This window comes from Vespula vulgaris, chromosome 2 (genome assembly GCF_905475345.1).
Source record: "Vespula vulgaris chromosome 2, iyVesVulg1.1, whole genome shotgun sequence".
In the NCBI taxonomy this organism is placed as follows: Eukaryota; Metazoa; Arthropoda; class Insecta; order Hymenoptera; family Vespidae; genus Vespula; species Vespula vulgaris.
In genome coordinates this window covers 16,259,168-16,275,057 of record NC_066587.1, presented here as the reverse complement: position 1 = coordinate 16,275,057, position 15,890 = coordinate 16,259,168, and the positions used below count along the sequence as shown (strand labels likewise).

The following is a 15,890-nucleotide window of genomic DNA, read 5'->3' as shown; positions in this document are numbered from 1 at the left end:
TTAACGCAAATACTAGAGACAAAAAAAAAGAGATACAGAGATAGAGAGGAAGATAGAGAGATAGAGATAAAAGGATAGAAAAAAAGGGAAGTAGAAAAAGGCACGAACCTAGGTCGGATTAAGGTTCTCTTTTCTCCGTTGGAAGCTGGCCGAAGGCACCGATTGACCTCCATATTCTCGACTAGCTAAAGCAGGGAGCTATCCTGAGCCGCTTAAGTAGGTATGGGATTTGCTTTCCTTCTTCTTCTTCTTCTTCTTCTTCTTCTCTTTTTTTTTCTTCTTCTTCATTTTCTTCTTCCTGATTTTCTCCTTCTTTTTCTCAACGTTGACAACGATAGCGGTCTTTCTCGCACTTCTCTCGAAGGCGCCACCCGCCCTATTTTGTTCACGTCTTCTCGCCTATACCTAACATAATCGCACCCTTCGAGAAACGAACACTTTGACCTGACGATCTTTTTCCTTTCCTCAAAATGTCAAAGAATTTCGCGCTTCGGAAACGCCTTAAAAAAAAAAAAAAAAAGAAAAAGAAAAAAAAATAGATTCTTTACTTTCTCTTTTTCTTTACTTTTTTCTTTCTTTCTTCCTCTCCTTTCTCGAGTTTTGATCCTGAGAAATATTTTTTATTTTTTATTTATTTATTTTATTTTAATTTAATTTTTATTTTTATTTTTATTTTTATTTTTATTTTTATTTTTATTTTTATTTTTTTTTTATTGGAATGTCAAGAAATATTTACTCTTCGTTCATTGTCGCGTTGAGCCTCTTTTTGTTTTATTTTTATTACCTCTTTTTTTTGTTTTTACTTTCTCTATGGAGAACTATTGTATACTCGTTTTTACTTTTTTGTAATTTGAGAGGAAAAAAAAATGTAGAAGTAATAATCCACTGTCGTATTGGCTGCGTGAAATTAAGAGAAATATTTTTTTTTTATTATTATTATTTTCTACTAAGAAAATATTTTCTTTTTCTTTTTGAATACGACATAGAAGATTTAATGAAGTGTTAATGATACGTTTCTTATCGGTCATATAAAATAAAGAAAAATTTTTATTGATTAAAGTAACAGTTATGTATGTACAGTATGTAACAGTTATGTATGTACGTATTTGTGTCTATATAATGACTTCAAAAACGAATCGTTCAAAGTTTTGTAAACTTCATATTTTTACATCCTCGCATATGCGAGGAGTCGTTGGGGTGGTGGGTGGGGGTCGAACGAGAAACTGGCAACACGAGTAGGTAGGTAGGTATGTTTTATCGCGTAATATATTTTTCAACGCGATAAAGACTCTCGTTTGGCATCCGTTTGGAATCACGAGGGCTCGTAAAGTACATGGATTCGAGTAGAACTTATCTTCGTTTAAATCTGTTTTGTGATTTGTTAGAAGAAAGTAAAAATACCAAAGTCGAGATAGAAATTTCGAAATTGAGAAAAAGGATGAACAAGAAAAGAAAAAGAAAAGAAAAAGACAAGAAGGTTGATTTTAAGTAATAATTTCATCTATCGTGTAACACCTACGTCGATATTAAACAAAATAAATAAATAAAAAAGAAAGAAAAGAAAATCTTCACGTCGATAAAAAAAATATTCGAAACATCGATTTATAGATCGATCGATGATGAATTAACAGTGTGTCATGTGATCCGACAACGAAGTTAGTTAATGTCAATACAAAATGAAAGCGTCGTCTAGCCGTCGTATATTCATGATCTCTCTCTCTCTCTCTCTCTCTCTCTCCCTCCACCCCACTCTCACATATATATATATATATATATATATATATATATATATATATATATATATCTTTCTCTTTAAACATTGAGGAAAGTTCAGTACGTTCTGTCTTATGGTAGAGACACCAGACGACTTAACGAGTAAATAAAAGGCGTCACTTTACGTCCAACTGAAAATGAAATGGCGCGGCCAGTCGCGAAAATGAATTATCGCCGTTGAACGTTTTACTCCCCTTCCACCCCACTACCCTACGATAATATTAACTCGTGTAAAGTGCCGCGTTAAGAAATTCATGCAATGCTCTCTGACTAGTAGGTAGATAGGTAGATAGGTAGGTAGATGGATGTATATATGTATGTATGTATGTATGTATGTGGGTAACTATATAGATGAAAAATTATCGAAACGTAAATTCTTTCTCGAGCTGTTTGTTGTTCATCTTGTCATTGTTTTCTTTCTTAACAACTATCTAAATCAATCAAAAATTGTCGAACAATTTTCATTTTTTTTATACAAGTGTCTTTTTATTTTTCTTTATGTTTTCTTTTTCTTTTCTTTTTCTTTTCCTTTCTTCATTTTGTTCCAACTTTTATATTTTCAAGCGTTAGAAATTTAATATACATTTATTGGATATCGAAACAATGTAGATAGGTAATATAGATATACCGTCTTGCATAAATTTAGTATAAATTCGTATAGATTTATCTATTCATCTATTTGTAATACATTTTCATAAATTTTCGCAGATAAAAAAATATTGAAAGATTTCTTCTCGTAACGTTTACATCAGACTTTACTTCTTATCTTCAAAATGTCACACAATAGAGATCTTAAAAATTCAATAGATTTCACGTATTAATTCGCGTACCTTAGAAATCCGACGTTCGACGCGTTAATTCACAAATCTTTTAAATTCAACACATTCAATCTATTAATTTATAAATCTCACAAATTCAACATACACCTACGATTTGTTAATTTACAAATCTTAAAGATTAATTTACAAATTGAAAAATTCAAGGTTCAACGTTTCAATTTGCATAACTTCAAAATTCAACACTCAACATAGTTAAGTACTTATTTACAAATCTTTAAAGTTCAACGCGTTAGTTTAAAAATCTTTAATATTCAGCGCACATTCAACGTGTTAATTTACAAATCTTACAAATTCAATATATTCAATATTCGCTTTTGAAGAAAAAAAGAAAAAAGAGAAAAAGGAAATAAAAATGCTTGTACGTATAAAGAAACAAAATCCTTTGAAAATATTGAAGAAAATAATACTAGAGATGGACAGAGGGGTGGACGATCGATTGAAAATCGAAGAACCGTGTAATGATCGAACGAACCAACCAACGAACGAACGAACGAACGAACGAACGAACGAAAGAACGAACGAATGAACGATAGATAAATAGATGCAACAACGAGATGCGATTGAAGCGTAAACTTCGTCGAAAATGGAACGTGCGAGTTCTTACGATAGAAATAGGAAAACCATGAAAAAGAGCAGCAACCGCACATTCGGAGGCGGCCTACCACGACTTTTTAGCGAATAAGAAGAGATAGAAAGAAAAGAAAAGGAAAAAAGAAAAAAATGGAAAAGAGCAAGGGGAAAAGAGAACCTTTGAGGTTCACCAATAGAGCGTTAACTAAGCCGCCTTACTCGATCGAGGAATCGTTTGACATAAAGGCAAGAGAGCCGACGTTAGTTAAAAAAAAAAGAGAGAAAAAGGAAAAAAAAAACGGAAATTCTATGGTGTGAATTTAGGTGAAATTGGATTTTTTCTCTCTCTCTGTCTTTTTACGTGTGTATATGTGTGTCTCTCCAACGACGTATTTTTTTTTCTTCCTTTTTCCTTTCCCTTTTTTCTTTTTTGTTTTGCGTATCAAATTTTCGAAAAAATAGAAGGCAGAGGCCTAGCTATACTTTATTTATCCTTTAATCCTGTGTAACTTAATTTTTTTTTTTAAATTTGAAAAGGAATTATACAAAATACACAAGAACTGACTATATTGACTAGACTATGTTAAGCGGTACGTATACGATTTAAAAAAATACAAATATGTACGGATAGGTTTGTAAATACGAGATTATGATAATTATATAACGTTATATAAAAAACTGATATATAATTAATAAGGTCGATGCAAAAATATCTAATGTTTATTTTCTTGTTCTATTTAATAATTAAATTCATACACCATGTTGAATATTTCCTCTTTTTTTTTTTTTTTTCTTTTAAAGGACATTCATAACTTCTAGCACATGTGCACATTCGAATTCGATTCGAATTTCAAATCAAAAGTTTTTATAGCGCATGATCAACGTAAAGAAAAAAGAGGAAGCGAGAGAGAGAGAGAGAGAGGAAGAAAGAGAGAAAGATAAGAAATCGATAAGTAGCGAATAATTATTTAATTCGCACATGTCATTAGTTGTTAGATAGGTATGCAGGTAAGATAGATAAGTTATCTACATATTTATGACGAACCATTTTCTCTATCTTTCGCGAATGAACGACGAGAGGAGAGAGAGAGAGAGAGAGAGAGAGAGAGAATCGATCGGTTGAAGCCGTTTTTTGCCGGTTTTCTTTTGTCGCTAAATCGACGTTAAAAACTCACCATTTCTTTTTCTCGAAAGAACGCTTTCGAAAGAAGAAAAGAGAGAAGAAGAATAAAAATAAGAAGAAAAAAGAAGAAGAAGAAGAAGAAGAGAGTAGAGAAGTGGAGGACATATTGTATCGTATATTTATAAGCGTGCGCACGCATCACCAACACACAATAAGGCTAGGGTGTTGCTGCTAGAAGCGTCGTTGATGGAGTATGAGTAGGATGAGGATGAAGAAGGAAAAGGAAGATGAGGAGAAGAAGGAGGAGGAGGAGGAGGAGGAGGAGGAGGAGGGAGAGGGAGGGTGGCGTCGAAGGAGGAAAAGATGGCGATGGGGCAAGAAGAAGAGAGAAGAGAAGAGAAGAGAAGGATAGAGAGTATAGAAGTATGGGGAGGGGAAAGAGGAAGGTTGGTGGTAGTGGAGGAGGAGGAGGAGGAGGAAGAGGAGGAGGAGGAGGAGGAGGCCTCTTAAGCGGCTCAGCGCGTAGAAGCGTATACGAGCGGAAAGCCGACAAAGCTATCAGCACCGAATGCATCCCGGGCAGATGCTCTCTTTGGTATAGAGCCTCCTCACTCTATCTATCTATTTATCTCTCTCTCTTTCTTGTTCTCTCGTTCTCTCTCTATCTATCTGCCTGCCTGTCTGTCTGTCTGTCTGTCTGTCTATCTATCTGTCTGTCTGTCCGTTTGTCTGTGTACGTAGATATACGTACATACGTATGTACGACCTACGTATATCTGTGGTACTGCTGTTGCTAGTGGTGCTGATGCTGCTAGTGCCGCTGTCTCTTGCTCTTTCCATTCTCGAGTGTGTCGAAGCCATGTGAGCCCTCCTCTCTATTCGACTTGCCGTAATAATTCACAGTGGTCCCAGTGCGAAGAGGAATGTCGTATGGAGAATCCTAAATCGTTTCTCGAGATATACGTCATTCTCTCTGTGAGAAAACGAGAGAATTAGGAGTTACCTATCTAACTAAATCCGAGTTACCTACTATCACCATCCCCCTATCTCTACCCCCTGAACTGATACTATCTACATATTCGAAAATATTTTTCTACGTTGGGAAATTAAATTTGTAGGTGGAAGGATTTAGGTACTTGTGGAAAGGGGAAGAAAAATGGGAAGAAAAAAATAAATAGGTAGGTAGGTAGATAGGTAAGATAGGTAAGAAGTAAGTAAGTATACATGTACCTTGGAATAGGCACTACTAAAAAGTGACTAAGTAGTAGAGGCGATTTAATTTTCAATCAATACAGTTCAAGTGCGAACGCACCACGTGTGTTGTGTGTTGTGTGTGGTTTTATGTTACGTCGCGTTGCGTCGCGTTGCGTAGTATAGTGTTGTATTGTGATTCTGGTTCGCGCTTGTAGAAAACGCGGGAACATCGTAAAAAAAAAAAGAAAAGAAAAGAAAAGAAAAAAGAAATATTCATATCTGTCTGATGTAACAGATATGATCAGTAGGTAAGTGTACTTATGACAGACGGATTGAAATTTGAGAACTCAAAATCCGTGCTTTACTCGCTTATAAATCTACTCTCGACATAGCGTACCTCCAAAATCGATCGACGGGCGACGTCTACGTCCGAGAGGGATGCACGATAAAACCGCACTACCACACCACCACCACCACCACCACCACCACTACGCTTACTACCACCATCGCCCTCATCGCCATTGCCACCACTACAACTACCACTACCATCGCTACTATCAACGTTGCTCTGGTGTAGATAAGTAGCAGACACCACTACCACTACCACTACCACTACCACTACCACCACCATCACCATCACCATCACCATCACTACCACCACCACCACCACCACCACCACTACCACCACCACTACCACCACTACTACCACCATCAACACCACCACCATTGCCACCGTCAACCACCACTACTATCAGCAGTTTACCGCGCGAAATCTCCGCGAACAAATCAACGGAGTTTGGACCATCGCGTACTCGAGAGCAACGAAAGAAAGATAGAAAGAGATAGAAGAGCAAGAGAGAAGGGAAGGGAAGATGGAGAGAGTGAGTAGGAAAGAGAAGGAGGAAAAGTAGAAGTGTGGTGACACGTTATATACCGACCGTTTGGTTACCGCTTTGGTCGACGACGCGGAAGAAGAGTAGTAGTAGCAGTAGGAAGAGAAAGAAGGAAAAGAAGAGAAGAGGGTAAAGAAGAGAGGAGAGAGAAAGAAGAAGAAGAAGAAGAAGAAGAAGAAGAAGGAGGAGGAGGATAAAAGTACTGAGAAAGAAAGAAGAGAGAGAGAGAGAGAGAAGGTGGGTCCTAAAGGAAGGTGCAACGACTAATAGTAATAGTAGTAATAATAGTAGTAGTAGTCAAAGAAAGAAAAAAAGCAGAAAAAGAAAGAGAGAAAGAGAAAGTAAGAGGAAAAAAAGGAACGGTTGAAGAAAGAGCGAGAAGAGAAAAAGAGAAAGAGAAAGAAACAGAGAGAGATAGAGACAGACAGAGAGAGAGAGAGAGAGAAATAAATAAAGAGAGAGAGAGAGAGAGAGAACCCGTGGAACGACGAATCGATTAGGTAGGTCGGCCATTTTGTTGGCAGGATCGGCATAGTCGGTGCTAGGAGGGCCACGGTAGGTGTGGCCGAAGCATCGGCGTCGACTCAACGTCGTGGACAAATCGTTCCTTGGTAGAGGGTATAGAGCGCGCGCGGGACCTCGTGCGCGCGCGCTCACTTTCGCGGGCGCACGCGCACGCTTACGTATCCTCTACCTCGGGATAGGGCGCGTACGCGTGGGAGCACGTTCGTAGCGTGCCGTGGGCGTTCTGAACGGTCCAGACCCGCCGGCTTACTGGACGTACCAGTAGTGGGGGGATAGGTAGAAGAGTACCGGAGTTTATAGTAAGAGCGTACAACGTCGGTAGTAGTGGTGGGGAGGAGATAGCGCCGCGCCAGTTGCTGAGACCAGTGGTGGGGATAGATCGTCGTTGAGTGGGAGGGGGTAAGCCAGCTCTCTGCCGGCGGCGAAAGCGGCGACACACTCGTTTCTACTATAGCGAGCGAGCCGAGCACGGCAGTCAGTGCCTCTCAGGGCCCCGCGCCGTCAGTCTCGTTGGGGTTGTATCGTGTGATCGCGTCTTTCTCTCTCTCTCTCTCTCTCTCTCTCTCTCTCTTTCTCTCCCTCTCTCTTTCTATCTATCTATCTCTTGTTCTCCGTCTTTCTGTCTTTCTCTCTCTCTCTCTTTCTTTCTTTCTTTTTCGATCCGTCCGTCTGTCTTTCTTCTCCCTCTTTTCTCCTGTCTGTCAATCCCATTCTCCTCTCGTCTACCTCTCTCTCTCTCTCTCTCTCTCTCTCTCGTTTGCTCCTATTCGATTATATATCTCTTTCTCCTTCCTTTTCTTTCTCCTTTTTCTCCTCCTCCACCTCCTCCTCTTCCTCCTCCTCCTCCTCCTCCTTCTCCTCCTTCTCTTTCTCCTCCTTCCTCTTTACCCTTTTTTTCTCTCTTTCCACGTACCTACCTACATATTTGATTTTTTCCCTTCCTTTTCTTCCTTTCCTTTTTTCCTCCTTTCTTCTTCTTCTTTTTTCTTTTTTCCTTTTTCTCTTCCGTTTCTTTTTCATTTTCTTATTCGACTGGTACGACTACACGCATCGATCACCATCATTGTATACCTACGAGAGAGAGAGGATACGTTACCTCCTCCGACGGTCGTCGTCGTCGTCGTCGTCGTCGTCGTCGTCGTCGTCGTCGTCGTCGTCGTCGTAGTAGTTCTTACACCGTAAGTTCTTACTCGTTTTACGCGATTCGTCAAAAACATCGCGTGTGAGACACGTATCTAATAAGACGATAATAAACGAAGAGAAACGTAAATCGTGTTGGGATCTTTCTCTTTTTCTTTTATTTTTCCTTTTTTCTTTTCCCTCTATTTTAAAGGGATCGTTGTTAATGTGTCGTGACGGTTGTTGTTTGTTTGTTTTCTTTTTCTCCCTATCTCTCTCTTTCTCTCTTTTTTCGACACCGGTGTGCTCTCAATTAGTATAGCCTGTCTATAGGTAATTGTGATAAACGTCGAAGAAAGAAGAAATCCTTGTTAAAGAGAAGAAAAAAGGATAACTTGGTGAAATTAAGAATACAGGGAAAAAAGGGATATACGATATAAAAGGACTAAAAATTGGACATAGACACTTGCTACGAACTCGAAGGACTACCACGAGAGCAACGTTTGAACGATAGGATATTTTTTTTGGTGTGTGCGTGCGTGCGTGCGTGTGTTTGTGTCTGTGTCTAGATTATTAATGATAGAACAACCGAGACGTTTAACTTGATCAGGCTAAAACACGATCGCAAAATGGCGCTGGTCGTCGCGAATATTTTTCCTTGTATTCCTTCGTTAACGATCTCGCGATAAAATATAACCATATCTCTCTCTATCTATCTATCTATCTATCTATCCATCTATCTATCTATCTATCCATCCATTCACCCATCTATTCATCTACCTATCGTCTATCTACCGATGCTCCAAATCGAATTCTAACGATCTTCAGAAGCGTCTAAGAAATTCAATTAATTCAAATCGAACGAACGTTCGATATCTAAAAGAAAAAGGATCGTCGACGTTAAATCGTCGGGGTAGATCATTGGAATAGTTTCTTGGAAAGAAATTTTCAAGGATACGTGACATACGAAAGATAGAAAAATTCGTAAGAAAGAATTTGAGGGAGGAGTTACGGGAGCAAGAAAAACAGACGTGGAAAAAGAAGAGGAGGAGGAAGAAGAAGAAGAGAAAGAGGAAGAGGAAGAGGAAGAGGAAGAAGTGGGAGAAATAGAAGATTAGAAAAAGTACACCGCTTCGGCCGGTGGTTTTAAAAGCCTTCAAGATTGCTCGAAAACCGTCGCGCGATTCGCGCAGGGTTGGACGAACCGCGGAAATACGGGGTGCGTGGGCAGCTATGCAAAGGGCGGTCGCTGGCGGAGGGCCCGGGCCCTTAGGTCTTCAGGGCCCTCCAAGGTCAGTCAAAATATCACCAGTGAACATTCAGGACGAACCCGGTGACCCGACCTCGCAAAGTACGTACCTAGTATCTATATATACCTACCCTATGTACTTACCTACCTATCTACCTATACCTGTCTATCTATACCTGTCTATCTATAATCTAATCTAAGAAAAGAAAAAGAAAAAAGAGATCGAATAGAATCATCGTCATCGTCATCGTCATTATTAAACGTCGTTGGTAAATAATTTACATAAATGCAAATAATTTGCAAATAATTGAACTGCTTGCGTAAGAGTTCAATGTTTAAAAAGTATTTGCCTGTTAAAAGAAATTTAATACATGCGTCTATAATGTAACAAGTTTCATTCGTCTTTATGCATCTATCGTCAATAAAAATATTCGATTTGTAACAACCATCGGTATGGGCGAAATAGTTCTTTGCAAATTACGTGGATCGTATTGTTTGTTCGTATTTTTTTTTCTTCTTCTTTTTTTCTTACGATGATAAACGTTAATGGAATTTCGATCTATCAGAGGTAGATCGTTAATACGATATTTTTCTGATAAATTACATGGAACAACCCTGATATATTTTCTTATCGTTTACGTTGATCCTTCTATATACATTGTAGGAATAATGTTGTAAAAATTATAACTCGATTCGATCGAGTTCCCAAAATATTTCTCGTGTAACTCGTTCGCTACTCGTACATTTAATGTGACATTAAGTCTATAATTGACAGTTCTGTCAATAACGTCGCTTTCGCGTTTCCGAAAGAAGAATGTCCAACATTTTAGAAAAGAATTCGTCGTTCGATAATATCTCTCATCGCTATTTTCGTACACGGAATCATTCAATTCTGTCGTTTGAATTATCCACATTAATTCTTCATCCTAATAGAAAACGTTAATAACGTGTAAGTAATCGATTTAACGTACGTATGCAAAGGATACGACAGATAGATATGAATGAAAAAATCGTAATTCGTTGGATATTAAAATACGACAAACACATGTGCTTCCATTTGTATCTATGTAGATAAATAGATAAATATATATATGTGCGAAAATAATCATTGATTTACGGATAAATTTTTGAAACTTTGAAGACGTCGTTTCTAAAAATAATTAAATCATGATTACTCGATTAACTCTTCTCATCGGATTTAATGTAATAGATCGATTAGGAATTAGGGACACTATATTGACTATTTAAGTAAACCTTCGATGAGTCAATTGATTAATATTATCTGTATAATATATAAAACTTTATATAATATATAAAGTTATCTGCTTAGATATTTATATCATGTCTTCATTGAGATCGAATCGAAAGATTGAAATTTTTGTTGAATGAGAAAAAAGAAAAATATATATAAGTAAAAGAGAGAGGGGGAGAGAGAGAGAGGGAGAGAGAGAGAGAGAGAGAGAGAGAGAGAGAGAGAGGAAGCGGAAGGTCATAGAAGGAAGAAGGTCTCATAATAATTTTGCGAACAATTTTTTTAGTAGGTATCTAAGCGTAGCGATATATATCTTTACGACCATTTACGATCGTTTCTCCTCTTGTAAATGAGCTTAGGCATTTTACTTTTTGTGTAGGTAAGAGGTATTCACTCGTATACCGTATAGTATGCTATTCGGACTGAAAAGATAAAAATTTGTCTTCATCCATGGGAGACCTCTACCTCTTATAGTCTTTCTTGTGCGTGTAAAATTAATGGGGGGAATGAAAAAAAAAAAACAACAAAAAATTAATTTGGCAAAGAGAAGAGAGAACATATTTATATTCGATAATTTTTTAAAAAGAAATTATTAGAATGAGATGTAAAAAAATATCTAATAATAATAATAATAATAATAATAATAATAATAATAATAATAAAATTGTGCAAAGTGTACATATGTACTTACGTGACGTTACGACGTTCGTGACGCGTCGCTTTGTCTAGGACTCTCATAAGTTTACGATAACGTCTTATCTAAGGTCAACATTTCTATTAGACAAACCAACGTAAGATCTATATTACACATTGTTCCAAGGAAAATTACCCTAATTAACTACTGTTAATTATTACTCATTATTTGACAACGAAACATCGATAATAATTACAAGGATATTTGTGTAATTTAAACGAGGTCATAACAATCAAAGCAGCCTTATTTTTATTTATGACTGTAATCATTAGATAGATAAGTATGTTATCATTATTATACTTTTTTTTACTTTTTTTTTTGTAAATTCTTTTCTTCCCTCTTAATCGTCGTTACTAATCGTTAAGTAATAATTTTGCGAAGAATTCGATCACTTTTTTCCATACATACATCGTCTTGACAATCGATTGTATGAAAAGCAAATGAATGTTCTTCCTAGAAACGGAAATATCTAATCGTAGATTTTCTTAGCTCAACGTTAATAGAATTCTTTTTCTTTTTTTTTTTTTTTCATTCATTCATTTGAAGTAATTAATTCATTTGGAGAACGGGGTAAAGATATTATATCCATATCCAAGTCAAAAATTTTAAGAAAAAGAAAATGCAGGCATAATAATTATAACTTAATTTTACATCGTTAATCATATCGTTTGCTTTCGTTATTTATTTATATTTTTTTAAGTCCGATCAAAGGAGACATATTTATCTAATGTTAATTATATTGTAAGTGTTTTTTTAGGAAAGAAAAAAGAAAAAAGAAAAAAATTAAAAAGGAAACGAAAAATTCATAATTCTAACTACTACGTCTACTACTCGTTTTTTCGTTCATCATTAGAAAATTGATTATTGTAAGAAGAAGAATGCGATCGATCACTTCTCTAGGATTAACAAGAACTACAATTTTTTCTCATAATAAATATTCCATAAAATCGTGTCAAGCTTAAATTCGCTTTTAAACTTTCATAAACTCATTCGATATAGATCATATAGATCGGATACATTGATCGTTGTAACATACAATATATATATATAACTTCATAGATTGCTCGTTAAAATCATCGACTTTTATGTATTCCGCCAGTTTTTTTTTTCTATTTTCTATTTTTTTTTCCTTCTTTTTTTTTTAATACGAGATAACACGTGAATGCGTGTTTTCAAACGATTATCAAAGTGTGAAAATTTATTTTTCACATGTCATACAATATTGAAACGATAAAACGGTAGATAGGTAAATCGTGTGTGTGTGTGTGTGAGAGAGAGAGAGAGAAAGAGAGAGAGAGAGAGAGAGAGAGAGAGAGAGAGAGAGAGAGAGAGAGAGAGAGATAGAAAAAGTTGAGATTAACGCATTCAAAAACTCGATCATTTGAAGAATCGAAATTTTTTGTCGTATCCATAAAATGTCTTAATCGTTAGAAAAGATCATCGAACTATTTTGGGCGAAGTTTCAAACGTCAAATATATTTTATGGCGTTAGTATTTCGTTAGGAAATTCCTCGAAGACACTTCGTTTGTTTTTAAACGATATCTAGACGATTCTAAGCTTTGCTTAGAAATTCGTGACAGAGAGCATATATACGACTATCTATCTATCTATTCATTATTTCGGAAATAAATTCGAGATCTTAAAATCACTTTATGCAGATTTGTTGGCAAAGAAGATCAAGAAAGATATAAAGTGAGAGGAGAAAGATTTTGGTAGATAAAATCGTTTGTAATTGTAATTAAAGAACGAATAACGATATATAGAAAAGAGTCGTGCAATTATTTCCATTCGCAAATTCGCGACTGAATGACGAGATTTGGATCTCTTAAAAAAAAAAAAGAAAATAATAATAATAATAATAATAATAATAATAATAATAATAATAATAAAGAAAGAAATAAAACAAAAAATAAAAAATCCTTATTCAAATATACGTCGGTAGATATTAATATAATCCAAAGTAATCCAGAAACCATTGGTACATTTGTCGACGAGATAACACCAACCAGCTATATCTACGAATCACTATATATATATATATATATATATCAATTTACTTTTTTCCTTCTGATGTTTCTCTCTCTCTCTCTCTCTCTCCCTCTCTCTCTCTCTCTCTCTTTCATTCTCTTTCTTTTTTCTTCTCCAACTCTTTTTGCTCTTTTTTCTTTTTAATTTAATAAAAGTCTAAAGAAAAAAATAATTAACAAAGTGGAAGTAGCAATTTGAAATATATAAATGGTTATGTGTCTACTTCACATTTTACTCTTGTAATTTTTTTTAAGTACATGTACAACGAAATTGACCTTCCAATCGTATCGATCGATCGAGACGATTCGATCTCGCCGAAACGATTTTAACTTCTCTTTGTTTCTCTGCATTTCGTTCGCTGCAAGGACAGACATCATCGAATCAAAAGAGAGAGAAAAAAAATTATATATATATATATATATATACACACATACATATATAGATATTTATACATACATATATATGTACACATACCTGTACACGTACGCACGCACACATACACCATATATATATTAAGTTGAAATTCAACGTCGACGAATTTCGTCGTGATTCTCTCGAGCGTTTTTTTTTTTTTCCCGAAAAAAAGGAATAACCAGTCATGCCGCTTTAAATCGTCGACGGTAGCAAACGACGACGGTGGCAGGAGTGTAGGAAAGAATTAAATTTCTTTTTATATTCTTTTTTATTTTATTTTATTTTTATTATTTTCTTTTTTTTTTTCTTTTTTTTTTATTATCCGTTTTTAATTCTTTTACTCTCTTGCACTCTTATTCTTGTCGTTCGTATCTCTCTTTCTCTCTCTTTCTCTTTCATTTTTTTTAGTTATTCCTCTCTCTCTCTCTCTCTCTCTCTCTCTCTCTCTCTCTCTCTCTCTCTCTCTCTTTCTCTCTCTTTCTCTTTGTAGTTTCTACCGATCCTACTTCGGTCAGCAACGGGCCGGAGCAAAATGTGCGCGTTGCGTCGGTTTTAATTAACGGCTCATACATTTGCATGATTAGACCCTGAAAGAGAGTTACGCGGTATCAGCATTCCGTGCATCGAAAACTACCACGACATTAATGGTGGGATTCCTCTGTCCGCCGTTCACCGACGCATATAACTCTCACTGACGTCGACTTAAACATTTAAATATCTTCTTCTTCTTCTTCTTTTTCTTCTTCTTTCTTTTCTTGTTCTTTCTCTTTTTCTCCTTCTTTCCTCCTTCCCTTTCTTTTTCATCTATTTAGTCATTTACTACTAATTTTATTTGTTTATTCTTATTCTTTATTCTTTATTTTTATTTGTATTTTTCTCTTTATTCTCTTTTTCTATATCCACACACACACACACACACACATGTATATATATATATATCTTTTGCTATACTGTTTTTTACTATACTCGAGATTCTTTCTTTCTTTCTCTCTCTCTCTTTCTCTCTCTCACTTTTTGGCACTCTTTCTTTTTCTCTGTGTCTCGTTTTCACCCACATCGATATCTTTGTCGTGACAAGCGAGCTTGTCCTTCGTAGCAACAAAGACCACATCGTAAATTAATAGATCGAATTTCGATTACGAGAGAGACAGACAAACAGAGAAAGAAAAAGAAAGGAAGAGAGAGAGAGAGAGAGAAAGAGAGAGAGAGAGAGAGAGACATTTCGAACGATACTGCACATTCCCTTAGAATCATGTTTTTTTTCTCATTCTTGGTATGCGCGTGTGTGTGTGTGTGTATATATATATGTATGTATATCTTCAATTTTTATTCTGCATTTTTTTTTTCGTTGAATTGCAATTATTATATTTCTTTCTCTCTCTCTTTTTTCTTCTTTTTTTATTTGTAAATGTTACAAATCTTCTTTGAAATATCTCGAATTTGTATGGGAAAATAGAATTTGAAGCAAGAATTATTTTATTGGTTGGTGATTTAAAAATAGATAATGATAAAATTTAAAGATATGATTTTAATGAATTACCAGAAGAAGGTGTTATACCGAATTCAAGGAAATAGAAATGGTATATATATAGGTGTAATGTATATGTATATATATATATATCGTAGCATCATCCGAGCGCTTAGATATACCTACCCTCTCGAGTGCTCGACACGCAAGGGAACCCAATTATAACTTCTGCGCCAAGAGATAAGTTTAATCGCGAAAAGTAAGCCGACGGCATAAGGGTATCCCGTTCTAAACGCATAAGAATCTAAGATCCATTTCGTCTTCTGCTTCGTTCGAAATAAGAAACTAATTTTTGATTGTATATATTTTTTTTTTCTTTTTTTTTTCTATCTTTTCCTTATATCTTCGATTTTTGTTAATGAACGTTCGAAGATATGTTATCGTTTAAAGATTCTTACTTAAAAAGAATCTTTAACCTCGAATATACTAATTAATAATAATAAAAGTAATAATAGTAATAATTAAAATAATAATAATAATAACGCGTATAAAATTCGTGAAATTTTTATATGATCACACGTATTTTAGTTAAACTTGTACGGAGAAAGAAAAATAAATTACAGAGAAGAAAAGAATATATATGCATAAGTGCACATACGCGCTTTCGATGTGAAAATTTCTTCTATTAAAATTATTTTAACATTTTTAAAAGGTATATCTGTTAATAAAACAAATAAATCCCTAGATT

At 35.4% G+C, this 15,890-nt stretch overlaps 2 protein-coding genes across 6 annotated transcripts in view; one reads left to right on the top strand and one right to left on the bottom strand.

Moving 5' to 3' along the window:
- Positions 1 to 15,890, top strand: part of LOC127061900 (insulin gene enhancer protein ISL-1) — an 81,508-nt gene that overhangs the window by 36,070 nt on the left and 29,548 nt on the right. The window contains exons 1-2 of one of the 5 annotated variants that reach the window (XM_050989396.1): positions 6,289 to 6,629; positions 8,370 to 9,387. The exons of 2 other annotated variants lie outside the window; for them this stretch is intronic. In XM_050989396.1, the coding sequence (XP_050845353.1) occupies positions 9,270 to 9,387 (118 nt within the window). In that variant the 5' untranslated portion in view covers positions 6,289 to 6,629; positions 8,370 to 9,269. Of the gene's footprint in view, positions 1 to 6,288; positions 6,630 to 7,324; positions 9,388 to 15,890 lie in introns of those variants that run through there. 2 more of the 5 variants (XM_050989397.1, XM_050989398.1) reach the window with 2 other exon arrangements.
- On the bottom strand, positions 4,986 to 6,135 carry LOC127061906 (aspartate, glycine, lysine and serine-rich protein-like). The gene is made up of 2 exons (XM_050989409.1): positions 5,897 to 6,135; positions 4,986 to 5,278 (listed from the first exon to the last, which is right to left on the bottom strand). The coding sequence occupies exons 1-2, from the start codon at positions 6,128 to 6,130 to the stop codon at positions 5,270 to 5,272; spliced, it is 243 nt and encodes an 80-aa protein (XP_050845366.1). The 5' UTR covers positions 6,131 to 6,135; the 3' UTR covers positions 4,986 to 5,269.

Excerpts from the sequence above, each read along its gene's own strand:
- LOC127061906 (XM_050989409.1), bottom strand. The coding sequence starts at position 6,130 with ATGGTGGTGGTAGTGGTAGTGGTAGTGGTAGTGGTAGTGGTGTCTGCT.